Source organism: Periplaneta americana, chromosome 16, assembly GCF_040183065.1.
Source record: "Periplaneta americana isolate PAMFEO1 chromosome 16, P.americana_PAMFEO1_priV1, whole genome shotgun sequence".
In the NCBI taxonomy this organism is placed as follows: domain Eukaryota; kingdom Metazoa; phylum Arthropoda; class Insecta; order Blattodea; family Blattidae; genus Periplaneta; species Periplaneta americana.
In genome coordinates this window covers 185,047,490-185,066,993 of record NC_091132.1, presented here as the reverse complement: position 1 = coordinate 185,066,993, position 19,504 = coordinate 185,047,490, and the positions used below count along the sequence as shown (strand labels likewise).

Here is a 19,504-nt window from a genome sequence, read left to right as displayed (position 1 = left end):
CTTTAAAAACGGTTTAGATATATCGATTTTAGTACAATCCTGCATTGGGAATATTTTTTTTTTCAAATTTGGGCCCCGAAATATTTTTTTTTTTTTCAAAATATTTTTATTTGGTTGAGTTGCCACAGCTATGAGCTCCCTACATACAAAAAATTAATATTTTACACCAAATAGGAAAATAGTTTTAAAAAATATCGTCCTCTCCCCTTGAATGTGCAGAAATTTGACCCGAACAAATGTAATATTTTTACATTCTTTTTCAAACAAAAAGTTACGTTTATTAAAATCAAATTTCTGCACATTTAAAGGACAAAGCTAAAATCGTTCAATCATTTATTATCATAATACACTGCTCTCTTAAATTGACTGAGCATATTGGAATTCAATTGGTGGTTTTCCCAAAACAGGCTATGAAATGTTTAGGCCTAATATAAAACAACTTTTATCTGGAAAAGGAAACAAAAACGAAGTAAACTGTATTAATATTTTTGTTTAAAATATTTCAAACACTAGCCCCCTCTGAAATTAATGTTATTACTTACGATTTACCCTGTATGTTATGTTATGTTTTATTTAATGACGCTCGCAACTGCAGAGGTTATATCAGCGTCGCCGGATGTGCCGGAATTTTGTCCCGCAGGAGTTCTTTTACATGCCAGTAAATCTACTGACATGAGCCTGTCGCATTTAAGCACACTTAAATGCCATCGACCTGGCCCGGGATCGATTTCGCAACCTTGGGCATAGAAGGCCAGTGCTATGCCAACTCGCCAACCAGGTTTTACCCTGTATGTAGGCTGTACTGTGCTTCTAGATTGGTGTGCACTCAAAGATTTTATTATAGTTATTTCATTTCCTAGCAACAATGTTTGATTAACGGATTAAATTTGATGAGATTTAACTGCTCAAGTAAAGAGAACAGTTGATTTGAATCGCCTGATCTTTAGATATTTGTGATGGGCACTATCGAATGCATATTGATCGGTAGCTGAAATTTACTGTCGAACGAATTAATTCGGCAGTTTCATTCGTTTTCGGTAAAATTGTTCACGTAAATAAGGATCGTATTTGCATCATTGTAGCATGCATTTTACTTTTATATTTTCACTATTAATGTTAAATAATTTCACTAACGTTAACGTGATAACTTATTGCAGTCAATTCACAGAGATTTGAAGGTTACCGCACAAGTTTTGGATTCATAATTACAATAATTCCATTGATTGAGGTTTTGGCTGATATGTAGCCTATATCTATAGTGAGGATCACGTAAGTGTAGTTCCTGAAAGTCTAATTTGGCTCTCTTCAGTGTTGCCAACTAATACCACTTATCACCAAAGAGGGAAAAATCAAATGCTACGTACTGAAATAATAATAATAATAATAATAATAATAATAATAATAATAATAATAATAATAATAATTATTATTATTATTATTATTATTATTCTTATTATTATTATTATATATTCAGGATTCTACAGCTACTGCCGTCTTCCTGTGCAATCCTCCAAAGCCTTCTGTCTTGTGCGTCTTCAGTCCTCAACCTCCTCTTGTGCATGACCTCCATTACTTCGTTGTCCCAAGTTCCTTTTGATCTACCTCATCCTCTTCTTCCTCTTCTTATAATCTATAGAAAGACCCCAGGATTCATAAAATTTGTTTCATCTTTTGTCCATAAATTCTAAATCAAAAAGATCTTGGGCAGTCACTACTTGATCGTCTGCAAATTGCAAATTAAATAGGAATTTATCTTCTATTTTTATTCCCATTCCTTGACAGCTTTGTTTCCATTGTTTCAATACCTGTTCAATGTAGCCTACATATTGAACAGTATTGGTGATAAGCTGCAGCCTTGTCTCAACCCTTTGGAGGTTTCTATTCGTTGTAAAAAGGTTTTTCCAATTTTAATATAGGATCTATTATCGTTATACATTTCTCTTATGATGACAATTAATTTTTTATTTATATTGTTCTTCTTCAAAACTTCCTAAAGTTTATTTCTTGGTACTGTATCGTAGGCTTTTTCAAGATCTATTAATGCCAAATGTGTTTCTTCTCCAACTGCAATGCATTTCGCAATTATCTGTTTCAAAACCAAAAGATTATCTATGCAGTTAATAATAATAATAATAATAATAATAATAATAATAATAATAATAATAATAATACAGTAATTAACAATAACTACATGTCTTACTCATTTATCACATCTCATCTTTATGTTCTGAGGCGTTTCTACATGATTCAACAAATTATGAAATAGTATATTTTCCTCCTGGAATTTTCGCATAATATGTGGTAATTGGGATTATTATGATCTAATATTAAAATTTATTTTGTCTGGTAACATGAAATTCATTCTTTAACTAAACAGTTTACGATTCACGAGACCTAACCTAAAAATGTAGTTTGATTACGTGAAACAATTAGTACGAATTCCGAAAACAAAACACCACTTTAAAATGTATAGCTTACTTAAATTGAGACATACGGTACTGTATTATACTAGTGACTACATGTCTCTGCCATGAGCATACGATCAGCAACGTCATCTCTATACATACTGAAGAAAGACATAATCGATTATTTACATCTGTCGCATTACAACTTAAAAGTTAAGATGGAAAGTGACAGCGACTTTCCTGAGTCGGTATTCAATGCAAATGAATAATAAAACTAAATAGAGATGTAATTTTTCGCCAAAAAGAAAGACAATAAAAATTATTTGGGTAATGAAATAATTACATTTTCAGAAGTAAATAAATAAAACAAAAAATATATATATTTTTAAGAGTCCCTAAGTTCAACATCGATTTAAGGGGACACTCAACTTAAAAATTGGAGAAAAAGTGTAATAGAAATGAAAAATTAAATTTCTACACTAATTTACGTGACAGAACTAAATCAATATGCAGAATTCTTCCCCTATTCATTGAGAAGTCACAGTCAAATGCACAAAGCCAAAAAATAAAAAATGATAATTAAAAGTGATATTTCAATTAATGATTGATTAAAAATTGAAACATTTTTTATTTTGAAAAGTATTAGATCTAATGAGCTGAGATTTTGCGTGTTATTTTCCATGTGTATATTAAACTTTTTCTCCAAATTTGAAAAAGATTGGTCAAATAGGAAAAAAGTTCCAAAATATAGTTGAGTGCCCCCTTAACAGAATTCACTTTCCATATTATCTAAATAAATTATATTTTCTACCTTCCATATATTTTTTATTATTGTATTTTCTCCCGGCTAGCGCGTCTGGACGCGAAACCAGGTGGCCCCGGTTCGTTTCCCGGTCGGGGCAAGTTATCTGGTTGAGGTTTACTTCCGGGGTTCTCCCTCAACCCAATACGAGCAAATGCTGGGTTACTTTCGTACTGGACCCCGGACTCATTTCACCGGCATTATCACCATCTCATTCAGACCCTAAATAACCTGAGATGTTGATAAAGCGTCGTAAAATAACCTACTAAAAATGATCTTTTTACATAAAATCGACTAATTGTTTTACCTTCTTAAAGAAAACTATCTAAATAAATTATATTTCCTGCAAGTTTGAATTAGCTGCGAAACGATATTAAATGGAGCCCGTTGTCAGACAAAGATTCTCATAGTTGTAGCATCTCTGGATTTGGTACGCGATTATCCGAGAAAGCGTTCAAACATGTCCAGTTCTGTTTCAATCCCATAATAGGTACTCTACCAGCGCATGCGTATAAGGAGGCACAGGATCCATACATGAACTGATTCATGAACCACTTGTTGGAACTTAAAGTATAACATTATAAACTTGTTTCATAATATACTTACAGTGAACATTCGGCTGTAGTGAACCTAAATCATTAAAAAGTACATTAATATTTCCGTTTATAGTGAACTTTAAAAATTGAAGTTACAAAAGTTTAATCCTGACAAATTCTTATTTGCAGTCAGACCTTGTATAAAATTGAAAGAATGTGTTGAGAACAACATTCTAAGTTTCTTACTCCTTTAGTCAAAGGACGAAGGTAGGATTAGTGATTCCTAAACAATGAGCTCTACTGTAAATCCAGGCAACGCGTGACGACCTTGCCTCACTTCACCGTCGAAGGGTTGCCATTCTGTTCTCAGGCAAACTGCTCTACTGTTTTCCTAATCCTCCGCCGTCAAAGGATTGCCTTTTGTTCTCAGAAACATTTCCATTGTGACGAATAGTATCGAAACAACGGAAAATGAAATTGCCTTGTTTTATTAAAAGGGACAGACATTATGTCCAGAGCATAAATGAAGGTAAGATTCCGATATCTTTCAAACTCCATCAACCCCCTCTCAGTTTCCATTAAGTGACCCGGGAAATTCCAAGGCTGAGTACGTAGTCACACCATAACAGCGTTTGTCATTTCTACCTGATCAGTTTTTTTTTTTTTAGTGTTCGAACAGTGAATGTACTGTATAAAAATGTCGAAACGCAAAGTGTTTTCTTTGGAAGATAAGGCGAATATTATAAGTGATATTGAACGTGGTCTTTCGCAAGCGGACGTGGGTCGATAGCATAGTTTAAATAAAACAAAACCAAAAAGATACTAAAAATAAATAGAAAAATAAATCTAATAAAACAAATTGAGTGACAGTATATAGTATACAGTGTAACCCATTCCACAAACATGAAATACAGTATTTTAATCACTGTATAGTATTTTATTTTCTTGTTCACAATTTCATTCATTCCTATCATTTAAGGTTAGGGGAGAGACACTTCTGATTTAGTGAACCTCGGATGTAGTGAACGAAATATGCAAGTCCGCAGAGATTCATTACATCCGGAGTTGACTGTACTATTATTTAACCTAGCAGAGTTAAGGCTATTAGGCCTTCTCTTCCACTCAACCTGGCTCTGAGTATTACATTAAAATAAACTAGTGGCTTGTGCAGCAAATGCTGCTGCAAACTAAGTTCGTTAGACGTTCAAATAAAAATTTTTCAGATTTATTTTCATTGAAGAATACCAGACATTTTGAAAGTTATTTGCTTCCATAATAATGAAACATACTCCCTCTGAATGGATTTTATTTAGACCAAATACTTTTTCTTCAACCTATCCAACTTCAGTTTTTGAGTTTCAACGCGAAAACGCAAGTATCAATGTCAGGACGATAGCAGTAGCTATTTCAGGTCATTGTGGATTGTAGGCAAAAGTTAAAAAAAGTCAGGTTTGCTAAGCTTTCGAACAATAGCATTTTCGTATAGCTGCTGCATGTAGAACTTGAAATGTAGAGCGTGAAATCGTTTTATCCTACTAAGAGATCTTGCTGAAATGATCTGGAGACTACAAAATTTTCTAGGCCTCTTATTTTATCAGTAAGTAATACCTTTTTATCTTTCCTTAGGAACTGTAATTTTTGCGGTCTCTCGAGCCAATAGTGAAGACAATGACACATCAATATCTACACTACACCGCCATTAAGTAGGCCTATATGAAAAAGACCCAACCCCACTGGGTTAATAAGTATAAAAATATTTGATTTTTAACAATATTATTATCTTACTTAAGTTTTGTAGTTATATATAGCAGCCACTCAGTAAATTATAGAAATGAAGATCTAAATTAAGATATTCTCTACATTTACTTACATAACCTCAAAACTTTTCACTTTCATGTCATCGATATAGCATCAATATTATGTACAATTAATGAAAAATAGACGCATCATGATATTAACTATAATAATAGCCTATTTAGTTTCTAATGGTAATAATGTCATCAAACCACCTCAAGTTTCGTAGATTTGAATATCCAATATACAGCTGTACTCATAAAATTATACACTGCAGAATCAGTTTTTAGTAACAAATTGAATTGAGCTCTAAATATGTCGGCAATCCTGCAGGTCATGGCCTTCGTGTAATAGCCTATTGTTTATTGTAGTGTGTGTTTTGTTCTGAAATTCAATCAAGTCGGCCATGATTCAATAAAATTAGTTCTCAAAACTGACAACAGATTTATTTTGGAAAATAGGAAAATTATGTAGGAAAATTGACATTTCACTGAAAACTACTATTTTTTCCGAAAAACTTTGGATGCCAGGCATGAAAATGAGGGGTCACTCATTAAAATCCGTTCAGCCGTTTTCCCGTAATTTCCATTACCAGTTCAAATTATATATATATATATATATATATATATATATATATATATATATATATATATATATGACCGGCTACCCCACGCTCAGTCTCTGGCGATGGGACCGCAGCTTCCTCTCACCTACCGCTGTACCGCCGTCCTGTCAACAGCGACAGCCATTTCCGAGAAGTTATGCATTAATTAGCAGCCACGGCGCATACCCCGGCCTTGGAGCTGGCTGGATGGATGGATCGGCGCTTGGAAGGCCAGCTGAGTAGGCGGAGGAGCTAGAGCGGACGGAGCGTGACTCTAACTGCGACACTTGCCTGTTATTGGAACAGGATCCGGCGCTGGCAGGCGTCCAGGTGCTCCAATATTACGTGACGGAAAAGTCCCATCCAGAAGCCTCGCAGAAACCGCGCCAGAACAAATTTTGTATAAATAGTAGAACAATAAGTGCGCAACATGACCCGCAGCGCCGCGTCGCGACGTAGCAGCCGAATGCACCTGTGATACCGCTCCATTGTTATCCGAAGGCTGTGCTTGAAACGAGTCCGTCGGGATATCGATTTATTGCTACGCGAAGGTTACGAACTGGAATCGAATTGGCCGTGAAATTCATCTATTTCTACTCGAAGACTGTGTAATGGAATAGAATGAGCCTATTGCTAGTCGAAATCTGTGAACTTTAATCGAACAAACCCTGAAATTCATCTATTGCTACTCGAAGACTGTGTAATGGAATAGAATGAGCCTATTGCTAGTCGAAATCTGTGAACTTTGATCGAACAAACCCTGATATACATCTATTGCTACTCGAAGACTGTGTAATGGAATAGAATCAGCCTATTGCTAGTCGAAATCTGTGAACTTTAATCGAACAAACCTTGATATACATCTATTGCTACTCAAAAACTGTGTACTGGAATAGAATGAGCCTATTGCTAGTCGAAATCTGTGAACTTTAATCGAACCAACCCTGATATACATCTATTGCTACTCGAAGACTGTGTAATGGATTAGAATGAGCCCATTGATAGTCGAAATCTGTGAACTTTAATCGAATAAACCCTGATATACATCTATTGCTACTCGAAGACTGTGTAATGGAATAGAATGAGCCTATTGCTAGTTGAAATCTGTGAACTTTAATCGAACAAACCCTGATATACATCTATTTCTACTCGAAGACTGTGTAATGGAATAGAATGAGCCTATTGCTAGTCGAAATCTGTGAACTTTAATCGAACAAACCGTGATATACATCTATTGTTGCTCGAAGACTGTGTAATGGAATAGAATGAGCCTATTGCTAGTCGAAATCTGTGAACTTTAATCGAACAAACCCTGATATACATCTATTGTTGCTCGAAGACTGTGTAATGGAATAGAATGAGCCTATTGCTAGTCGAAATTTGTGAACTTTAATCGAACAAACCCTGATATACATCTATTGTTGCTCGAAGACTGTGTAATGGAATAGAATGAGTCTATTGCTAGTCGAAAGTTGTGAACTTGTGAATAGATTTATTGTTACTCGAATGCTATGAAATGGAATCGAATTAACCGTTAAATTCATCTATTTCTACTCGAAAGCTGTGAAGTTTAATCGAATAAAGCCTGAAATTCATCTATTGCTATTCGAAGACTGTGAACAGGAATGTAGAATAAGCCTATTTTACCCGAAATCTGTAAATCTGAATCGAATAAATCCTGATATCCATCTATTGCTACTCTAAAACTGTGTACTGGAATAGAATGAACCTATTGCTGGTCGAGAGCTGTGAACTTTAATCGAACAAATCATTATATCCATCTATTGCTACTCGAAGACTGTGTAATGAAATGGACTGAGCCTATTGCAACCCGAAAGCTGTGAACTTGAAGCCCTGACATTCGTTTGCTCTTATCCGAAGATTGTGACCTTGGATCCACTAAATCGTGACACTCATCTATTGCTGCTCGAAGACTGTGAACTTGAATCGAAAATCCTTTATACACCTTCATTATTGTGATCTGCCCTAATGTATTAAACCCTGATATTCAATCATTGTTACTTAAAAGCTGTGAACTGGTAGTAAACCGTGATGTGATATTCGTGTTTTGTTACTCAAATGTTATGGTTATCCGAAGGTTGTGAATTTAAATCGAGTAAACAGTGATATTTTTCCATAATTACTGAATAAGCTGTTATAACCTTCATTGTTAACTGAAGGTTGTAGACTTAAATAGAGTTGGTCGTGATACCTCACCCTCGAAGGCTGCTAAGAGGAATCAGGTAAGTCGTTATAGGGGTTGCCTTGCATTAGTCCAACAAAAAGAGAAGAAATTTAAAATATATTAATTTCTAAAATATTATGCATGAAAGTAGGGGTGCATGAGCATAGGGTGACCAGATTTACATCGCTAAAAAGAGGATACAAAGCTTAAAAAAGGGGGACATTGTTCGAAAAAAAAGAGGCAGAAAATATGTACTTAGATTTAAGCTTAGGCCCTATATTATACCACAATCTAGTATATAAAGTCACGAAGCTTGAGTTCTGAGGGTGCTAGGAACAATACACTGTGCTAGTACTATTTCGCATTTTCTGTAATGAGGCGATAGTAGCGATCCTAGAGGTTAGCAACCATCTATGGATGCATATTTACTACGTATTGAGATTCGTGACTGTATATACTAGACTGTGATTATACTTTAAATTACGTCAATATCTATTTTATTTCAGAACATTTACAGTACAGATTTAGGCTTATATCGTACTTAAAAATATGTTAATATCTATTTTAGTACAAAATATTTATGATAAAACTTAATAATAATAATAATAATAATAATAATAATAATAATAATAATAATAATAATAATAATAATAATAAGCTTAATAATAATCTTACAGTTAGTTACATATGAAAGACAAGGGAACTATATTATTAAAGAGGACAGAAAATATATATATTTAGATTTAGGCTTAGGCCTATATTATACTGAAAATGATGTCAATATCTATTTTATTACAGCATACTCATGATAAAACGTAATAATATAATAGTAATATGCGTTACAAGAGCGGTATGTTGACGTTTTCATGGTCGAGGAAAAGATTGAAAAAGCGAAACGTAGTTGAGCTTTTTTAATTTCCGAGAACATGAAAACAAACATACCGCTCGTGTATCGTACATTATTTTGTGCGAAGATCGTTTATTACATACCTGAAAGACGAATTTCTAATTAGTTGCAATGAAATCTCCATGTTGGTTTCTGTTTAATGACGGCAACTTCGGAAAACCAAAATATCTTTCTTCAACATTGTTGCTATAAAATGTTTTCTGTGTTTACTATACTCCAGCAGGCCGTGATATACGTCTGTCTTCCCCCCCCCCCAGTCTATAAATGCGAACTTAAAACAAACGGTAAGGTTATGTAATGATTTATTTTTCATTTTAATATTTTAACAATATTACTTATATAAAATATTGCAGTAATAACATCGGCATCTGGAATCTTGTTGATTTTTTCATGGCTTCCTTAATGTTACTTGTATCAGGAATGCAATAAGTTTCGTGGAGTAGTAGACTTCACTTAATTTTTGCAAATATTTAAAAACAATAATTAACATTGCAATTTAGGTGAAATTGCAGTGGTAAGTTTCCAATTTATAATTATTACTATGTTAAACGTCTCTAAAAATAATATATGTTAAAAATCTTAACGCAGTAAAATGAATGTCGCGCTTAAGCGGTAAGAAGAGGGAAATTGTTATGTGTGTTACGTTGGGAATACTGAATGTGGTATTTCACACTTACCGCGTATTGGTTCTGTGCGGAAAACAAGCAAATACGCACGATCTCGCACAAAATTATTTTACAGTTAGCTACATAATCTTACCAATTCTAATACTTCTAGTATTAAATTTAAAAAGTTATGTTGGATTTTATAAATAATGAAAAATTGTAAATTTAAATTTATGTATTATTGGGTAGTAGACATAAGACAAATTGTATTATATATTTCTTAATTTAAATTCAGGAATCCTCCCCTGAGCACGAGCTCTACACTTTCAGGGGCGAGCTAAAGTTTTATCTGTTTATATTATATTTTATGTTCCAATTATTAGCAAAATAAATACATAAATAAGTAAAATAAATAAATATGAAAGCAACGTCCATAACAAGTAGGAGCAAAGAGAGTTATGATCGTTGGCAAAGAGTATATTCCGTCGATGCTGCTGCCACCTATAGCCAAATTACTTCAAAAAGGCGACAAATCACATAGTATCAAAATATCAGGCATACATGTTATGAAAAGGTGGATGTTTCTTGGTATATTTTTTTTTTTAAATCCGCCCGGACCCCGGACAAAGGTCTAAAGAGAAGGACATGTCCGGACAAAAGAGGACGTCTGGTCACTCTATATGAGCAGTAAGAGAAAATGTTTTCATATTTTTATTTCTGAGAACTTTTTAATTTAATATTCAAACATAACTTTAAAGGTAGGCGCCTACTTACCGGAAAAAGTTCGATCGCCGTGTTTGGATTTTTATTCTTTGCACTATTTTAAATGGAGCATCGCCCACTTGACAGTACCGCCTCTGTCCGCATGACTGGATTCCGATCAGAATTCTGGTCGGAGAATTCTAAACGGATTTCCGTACGGTCCAAGATCGAAATAAAGAATGTCATGGCAATATATCGATTGCAAGACCTCCAATCGCGGCAATATTGAAGGTATAATGAAATGGATGGCGAGAAGCTTATTTTATTAAGTCCAACAGTATGAAAAGCTTTTTTCATAATTTATGAAATTAGAATTACAGCAATGTAATATGTAGAAAGAACATACGGGATGAGAAACCTGGTATGCTCTTCGTAATTTATTTATGTTACAGAAAATTTTATTTGATTTCCAGGTTCAGCTTAGAACACTACAATGAAATAATGCGCTCTATCGGTAAATTACAACACTATTTGATTGATTATATTAATTCGAAAATGCGGACGAGTGAGACTATAATAAAAATCCGAACGCAACGAACTAATTTTTTTCCGATAAGTGAAAGCCTACATTAAGTAATAGGAGATTTTTTTTTAAATTGTATACAGGGTGTAACAACTTTAATGTTTAGAATTTCTGGAACATGTTCCCCGACACATTCTACGTTGATTAAACCTAACATACCTATATCCGAAATTGAGAGGTTACAGAGATAACAGAGCTGGAAAAAATAGAACTTCTTGCAGCTCCATGCATTATACCGTTTATACAAGCCTATTTTATAGCATTACTAAGTAGAGATACATAAGAAACATTTGAAAAGCAGTGAATGGAGGACATTTTACTTTTAAGAGAAATTAAATTAAAATTGTTTAGGTTGCTAAGGAAACGAAACAGACAACAGTTTAAAATAACAGTTGTGAGAAAAATAAACCGTATTGTGAATAGTCTTTTTATTGAGTTTTGACCATTAAAACATGCCTTTTGTGTACACACATCAGGAATACGCGGACATAGTTTATGTGTATGGCCTGTGTGATGGCAATGCAACAGCAGCTGTTTTGGCATATCAAGCACAGGTATTTTCACGAGCCTATTGGCGAATTTCAAGAAGTACAGTGTTTGGAATCTTAAGGACATTTTTTTTTTCAACTTTGCACTGCTTCTTTCATACTCACAAGCAGTTGATATTAAAATGTAATATGGTAATAATAAAAATAATGACATAGACATGTCACTTTCGGAAATTGGTGTTACTTCTTTCAGTATTCAGCGATAAAATTAAACTCAAAAATTTAACTTTGGGGTACAAATACTCCAAACCTAAAGAACTTTGGATATAGGTATGTTAGGTTTAATCGACGTAGAACATGTCAGGGAACATGTTCCAGAAATTCTAAACATTAAAGTTGTTACACCCTGTATAAATATATACATGCTGAATAGTAAGTAATGTCATTAATTTGAAGGTGTTATTCTTTGAGATAAATCAAACAAAAAAGTCTAACACAATTTTGCTCGTTTTTTCTTTCTTTCCGAGAAAAAAAAATGTTTTATGTGAAACACGCAATGAAATGTTTCATATAAACTATTTTATCTCGAAAAGGAAGCAACACCGAGCAAAGCTGCATTAAACTTTTTCGTTCGAAATATCTCAAAGAAGAATCCCTGAAATTAATGACATTACTTACGGGTCAGCCTGTATTAACGGTGCAATTGGTACTGTTACAGCTTATAATATTTACTAATCTCTTGGTTATTCTTCACATTTCATCGCATATGTCAGAAACGCATATTCACTGTACTTCCATTTGCTGCAATGTTTACCTTGCACCATCAAAAAACGTACTATATGCTATATCGTATTGTTAATTCGATTTTGGTGCTAGCAACTCTCTCAGCAGCTTCTTTGATTTCTTGCGATTCATTATTATATTCGGCAAAATCGATTTTGCAAGACGGTGGAAAATTCTGTTACCAATAAATATCTGAATTCTGTTACTAATACAAACAATATCTGAATTCCGTTTAAGAAGATGCATAGCATACTATTTAAGGGTGTTTGAGAATAAGGTTCTTAGAGAAATATTTGGGGCTAAGAGGGATGAAGTTACAAGAGAATGGAGAAAGTTACACAACGCAGAGCTGCACGCATTGTATACTTCACCTGACATAATTAGGAACATAACATCCAGACGTTTGAAATGGGCAGGACATGTAGCACGTATGGGCGAATCCAGAAATGCATATAGAGTGTTAGTTGGGAGGCCGGAGGGAAAAAGACCTTTTGGGGAGGCCGAGACGTAGATGGGAAGATAATATTAAAATGGATTTGAGGGAGGTGGAATATGATGGTAGAGATTGGATTAATCTTGCACAGGATAGGGACCGATGGCGGGCTTACGTGAGGGCGGCAATGAACCTACGGGTTTCTTAAAAGCCAATAAGTAAGTAAGTATAGCATACTATTAATACATGCCTACAATTTAACAACGTCTTTGTTTTGTTGTGAAAAGTAGAAAACTAAATAAATAACACTAAATTACTTCAAATATATTAGTTATTTATAAATACTGAACGACCATCTAAAATATAATTAAGTTAGAAATGGTTTTATTTTGCTCTTAGGATTGCTAAACCTGCCCTGAGGTTTTCTTTCGCAAACATCTCTACTCGCAAAATAAGATGCCATTATTAACACTTGTACCGTAAATAACTATCACTGTATTGAAAAGCAAGTTTTTTTATACCTGTAACTTTAATCTATTCATATTTTGTAATGAAAAAATAAAATGACGTACTATTTTTCTCTTTTTTTTTTAACATAATCATGAAATTCAGTGTAGGATATATTTTTCATCCACTTTCATTAGGCCTCTGTAATGTGAACTTTACATCACTAACAAGAAATGTTGTAAACATTCATTACGCAACTAGTTAGGTAATTATACTTCTATTACGCAACTAGTTAGGTAATGATATTTCTATTGCGCAACTAGTTAGGTAATGGTACTCACCAAAGTATAATAGCATTACATTCTCCGACACACTTTCTACATCTCTTTTGGAACACCAATCTTGAATTTTTTTCTCTTATATTCCACTTCGTATCTTACGCGAGATTTCGATGGTACAAGACTAAAGAGTTTGTAATATATAAGTATTACAAACTCTTTGGTTAAAACTTTATGGAAGCTTGCCTCACATGCAAAGGACGAAAACATATCATAAGAACGCTTTATTTGCTTAGACTTCGAAGTTGAGGCACATAAACTGTTAAGTTACGTGCACACAGGATCTTATTCCTTTTCTGTGGTCGTGCCAGAAAATCAGTCCCATTCCGAAGCTTATTTGAAGGTTTCGTAACAAGCTGTTTTTTACGGTGATGGGTTGTTAGCCCTTCGCCCAACCCCCAAGCTGGAGGACCACCCCTCATCGGCTGTCCGCGACTGCTTATTCAATATATTCACAGCTACCCTCCATATCTGGAGGCCGTCTCCTCGATCCGCAACCTGAGGACGCGCCATGCCGCGGTGATAGGGACCCACAATACATGGACAGTTATTATTATTATTATTATTATTATTATTATTATTATTACTACTACTACTAGAACGTAAATATTTGTAATTAAAAGAAACAACATAAATAATGAACTTGTTTTAAAATTGTAACATTACAATAAAACATACAACATTTTAGATAACCATTTAAGAAACAACATTATGTTCTGTTTCCTATGAATCTAACTCCCGTATGAGTGAAATTCGTGTTCGGAGGGAAAATTGAGGATATACAGGGTGAGTAAAAAGTGTGGAACAATGCTTGTAACTTTCTTATTTCTAATTTTATGAAGAAACTGTTTATACAAAAGTTGTAGGGTATCAAAGAAGGAATATTTTGAACATGTTTTCAAATACTATGCCTTTCATTTATAAAGAGTGTGCCAGTGAGTCTGTTTTTTAAGGGTACCATGTACTTATTTTCCCATTTTTTAATTCTTCAGGTCTCAATACGTATAAAATAATATATATATTGCAATTTATGAACTATTGTTTTGTAAAAATTACGTCTGTTGATGGCAAGGGGAAATGTTAATGCTTCAGTACATACATTTGTGGAGGCTTTGGACTAAACAATTGCAGACAAAAGTTAATAGAAAGAAGTGAATAAAGCTAATAAAAAGAATTGAATAGACAGACAGCACAGTGGATCGAAGACGGAAAAAGTAGACAACGCCTCGCCTGTTACCCCACCTCCACCCAATACTCCGCTGTCAGTTAACCTGTATCGCCCGGACTGGTGCCTCAACTTCGAAGTCTAGTAATTAATCAGATTGTTCTGGTGTGGAGTATTGTTACACGATAGTCATGATGGCATTCCACACCGACTAGCTTGCGTATCATACAATGTAAACAGAGCTGTAGAAAAAGATCACTTAACAAAGAAATAAAACATTTCCAGACACATGTTCATAATGGCATTTTCATCTTCTACGTATGAGAAATGTTTTCCTAAAGTTTTGACATACGTTTTGACGTGAATTCTTCTCTATAATTAGACCGACACATGAGGTATCAGGACCGAAAGGGCGATGTAACGTTTGCAGGGTGATCTCTTCCGACACTATAACTTAGTGACTAATAACACTATTGAAATAAATGTGGTCTTCTTCGATCGGGTATATGACTACGATGCGAGCATGACCTTGAGCTGGCGACGCACATACACAAGGCACGAATAGGGGCCCGCGGCGACTGGCGGCAATTTTGGGTGTTATAATTAAAAAAAATAATAAAAAAATTGTAATCCTCACATCTTTCCAGAAAACGTCACTTCAACCATTAAAAGATCTGTGTCAATTCTCAAAAACCATCTATATCAAACATTATAGTTACTTTTATTTCTAGTGTCTGTATAATAAAAAATATAATCAAAATGCTATAATTATACATAAATTTATTTATTTACTTATTTATTTATTTGTATGGCTAGTAAGTTTCAAATGAATACACGTTAATACAATATAATATAAACTAGCCCACTCCTCAATGAGTAAGACTCGTGCTCAGGAGGGGATTCCAATGCAGACAAAAATAAAATTGAGAGTGAATACAAATTAAAAAGTGTTAAATATCTTTAAACCTAAACTACTGTATAAATCCAATATAAATTTGTTTATTTTTTTATTAATTTTGAAAGGATTAGTGGTTAAAATAATATCAGAATAAAATTTGTTTAATAATCTGGGACCTTGACTCATGCTATGATAAAAAGCTGCACTGGTTTTACATTTAGGTTCAAGTAAACGCAGAGAATTCATATTTTTAGTTCTCTATTTATGCATATACCTTTCAAAGTTATTAAGATTTCTGTGAAAATATTTTAATAAAATAATACATTTGTTTAATGTTGAAAACTTTCAGTTGAGTAACGTTTCTGCTTTTTTAAACAAATCTTTAATACTATAAATAATTTAATAAATTTAATAATAATAACAATAATAATAATAATAATAATAATAATAATAATAATAATAATAATAATAATATAAATTTTAATACTTTAAATTATTAACATAAAAATAAAAATTACGGAACACAAAAAAACTGAAGCATTGACCCCTAGTGTATAATAAAATGATCTCTTCTCTTTAATATAATATACCAATAAATGAATATATAACATACCCAAAGAATTCTAAATATAAAAATATACCTACCAATTAATAAAGGAAGGGAAGCCAACAAAGTTAAAAATAAATAAATAAATAAATAAATAAATAAATAAATAAATAAATAAATAAATAAATAAATAAATAAATAAATAAATAAATAAATACCAGCTTGAAGACGTTCTTATGTGTAATTAGTTTGGATTCTACATTATTATTTTCTGTTCGCGTAAATTTCTCTTAGTAACTTATTGTAATTTCTATCAATTATTATTACTGTATATATACTATTATGTTTGGCAACTGACAATGCTTGGAAAATGATTTTTTGGAAATAAATTATGTATGGGGTAAAGGTTAGTAATATTGTGATACGAGTAATATTGTGATAGTTCTTTTTGAGAATTTATCACAATTTTACTGAGCGAGAGAATTCAAATTTCAAATTCAAATTTATTTCAAATTCAAATTTATTTAAATTCAAATATACAGAATAAAGAAATATAATTACAAAACAAACAAAGAGAAATAGAAATAAAATAATACAAGCAATATAAAAAGAAGATACAGTAGTATTAACAAAATTTGAGACCGAATGAGCAGCGCTCGTGCTCGGTCGCAGTTCAGATATAATATTAAAATAAAAAATAATAATATAAATAAATAAGTAAAATAAAATAGGAACTAAAATATAATTACAGCGGCAATGGAATTATATAATATAACATTAACACTAGAGAAGAATAATATCGCACGTGAAAAGTAGCACTAATATATATTTCAAAATTATAGAATACAAATATAATATAGGTTGATTAATTCATACACATAGGCTATAAATGTATTTAATCAAATTGAAGATATTAACACATTTCTAATTTTCTTGTTATATGTTAGTGGGTTACATGTTAGAAGTTCTGGGTGTAATTTAGTTAAAGCATTGTACAACCGAGGGCCAAAATTTATGCTTTGCTTTAGACCAGCAGATGTGAGACATTTAGGTTCTACTAATGTTGAATTAATATTTCGTCTTGTGTCATAATTGTGTGTCTGTAATACAAACTTATTACGATTTTTATGATAAAGTTTTAACAGCGTATACTTATAAATTTGTTCAATATTAAATACATTAAATTCAGAATAAATTAATTTAGTTGGATAATCGAAACGTTTCTTCAAACAAATTTTGATTATTCGTTTTTGTATCGGTTTTTTGCGTCAACGTATTAAGGGAATGTTCGTGGACAAGTTTCTGCACAAAACCGGACCTTCTCTCGCTCAGTAAAATAGTAATAAATTCTCAAAAGGAACTATCACAATATTACCAACTTATACCATATATTATTCCTATACCTTTACAATGATAACAATGATGTTACTCCTTTGTAATGGCGGTTGTATATTAAACATTTAATTTCATTTATTTCCTCGAAATCAGAATTTTGATTGGACTTTTTTTCTGGAAGGTCAGTTTTTGAAGTTCAAAAATCGAAACAATCCTGATTTCTCGTGGCGCATGGCAATCCCAACCGTGATATTTCTCTGTTTTGTTATAAAAGCTGGACTGGAGTAGAATTTTATTAGCTTTAATATCACTCTCTTGTTATTCTTGTGTTGTAGGAGAAGTCTGGTGAGCCAGGAGGCCCGCTTTCAGGAGCAACTGGCGGAACTGACGTCACAACTGACCGCACGTGATAACGAGTCCAACAAACTGCGCTACCAGATGGAGGACTTGCAACGGGAAGTCCTGATCAAGAGCTCGGGCGTGGACAGTGAGTACATATCTGTGGTCCTGTGTTCTGCTAACCTGCCATATCCCTGGATAAAAAATTAATGCCAAGCTCTATTGCTATGCAGCCAAGGGACGACCCGTATCGGAAGCAGACTGAATGAATTAATTAATGCAGGAACGTTTAAAATATACACGAAAATGAGTCCTTGCAAGAGAAATTGGGGCTGAGAGAAAGTGTCTACGTGAGCTCCAAGCCTGTTGGCCACTTGTCTCAATCTGATGTTCGCCACTCCATATGAAGGAACATTTTGAAGGGGGAAAGCTTTAAGTAGACATAATGTTTCTTGCTCACGAAATGAAGATCGCGAGGTGAAGCGGTAGGGAGAAAGTACGTTAGTGACATGAATGCTTACTACATTATGTAACGTAATAGTGATACTATTCATTAAGAAATGTAGGCCAACAGAATTCATCAATTGCTGGCCCAATGGTCTTATACTTACAAAGTGAGAAGTTAAGTCATTAATTACATTTCATACTAGATTAAGCAATTATTAATACAGTAGTTATTTTATTATACAGGGACATCATATTATTTTTACTAACATTTTTAATATTAACCTGTCTATACCTTTAGAGAACAGGAAACACCGCTTGCTCCCCCCTCCAAGACTGGAGTTCGATGATACTGGCGTAAAACACAAATCACTCTACTAGGTATAGGAAGGAAGAAAAGTAGTTCATCCATTTACGTAAACTAGGAAATATCGCGATTTTGAGTTTGATAATTTTCATTAGGTTTTTCTTTAATCAAAGTACAGTACTGTATTAAGAATAAGTGTTTTTACTCACGAAGTGAGTTATCCATGCGAACGTATTCATTATGCAGTGTATATTACACTGTCTACAGCACATTAGCGTACAATATAGAGAAAGAAGTTGTATTGAAAAATAATCATAATATGAATATTTAAACACAATTTTGAAAATGGTGGCCGTTCATTTCGATACAGGCTTCAGTTCTTTTGTGCATATTATCGCACTATAGACTATTGCATCTAATTCCAATTGCCAGTTTCGTCCTTCGTACTAGTAACTCATGTTGAAATAATTCTGTACCTACTCTAAGTACTGTACATTCAATCTTCACTTCTGCCCGACCCGAAAATATAAAATTACTCAGACATGCTATCTACTGTCCGTCCAAATGGTTATGCCGCAGGATTGTAGAAAGGGAGGAAATCACGTGACAGTTAATTACTTAACGAGGCCCTTTTATTTAAATTAAATTAAACAGCTGTATAATATTACGTAAACGTCCAATTCCTAACAGAAATTAATGTTTTCAGAAAAGAGCTAAGACAGCCCAGCTTTTACAGAGGGGCGAGCAGAAGCAGGTGGGGGAAATCGGGATGCGACGTAGGCAAACGGACAGTTACCTGTGCGAAAATATGATTCAACATTGAAAGCTCTTTCGTCACTGGAAAACGCGAACATATT

At 33.4% G+C, this 19,504-nt stretch overlaps 1 protein-coding gene across 1 annotated transcript in view; it reads left to right on the top strand.

The window, feature by feature from the left end:
• Positions 1–19,504, top strand: part of LOC138692229 (protein FAM184A) — a 136,776-nt gene that overhangs the window by 25,633 nt on the left and 91,639 nt on the right. Inside the window, exon 2 of the mRNA XM_069815360.1 lies at positions 17,893–18,044. Coding sequence (XP_069671461.1) covers positions 17,893–18,044 — 152 coding nt within the window. The remainder of the gene's footprint in view (positions 1–17,892; positions 18,045–19,504) is intronic.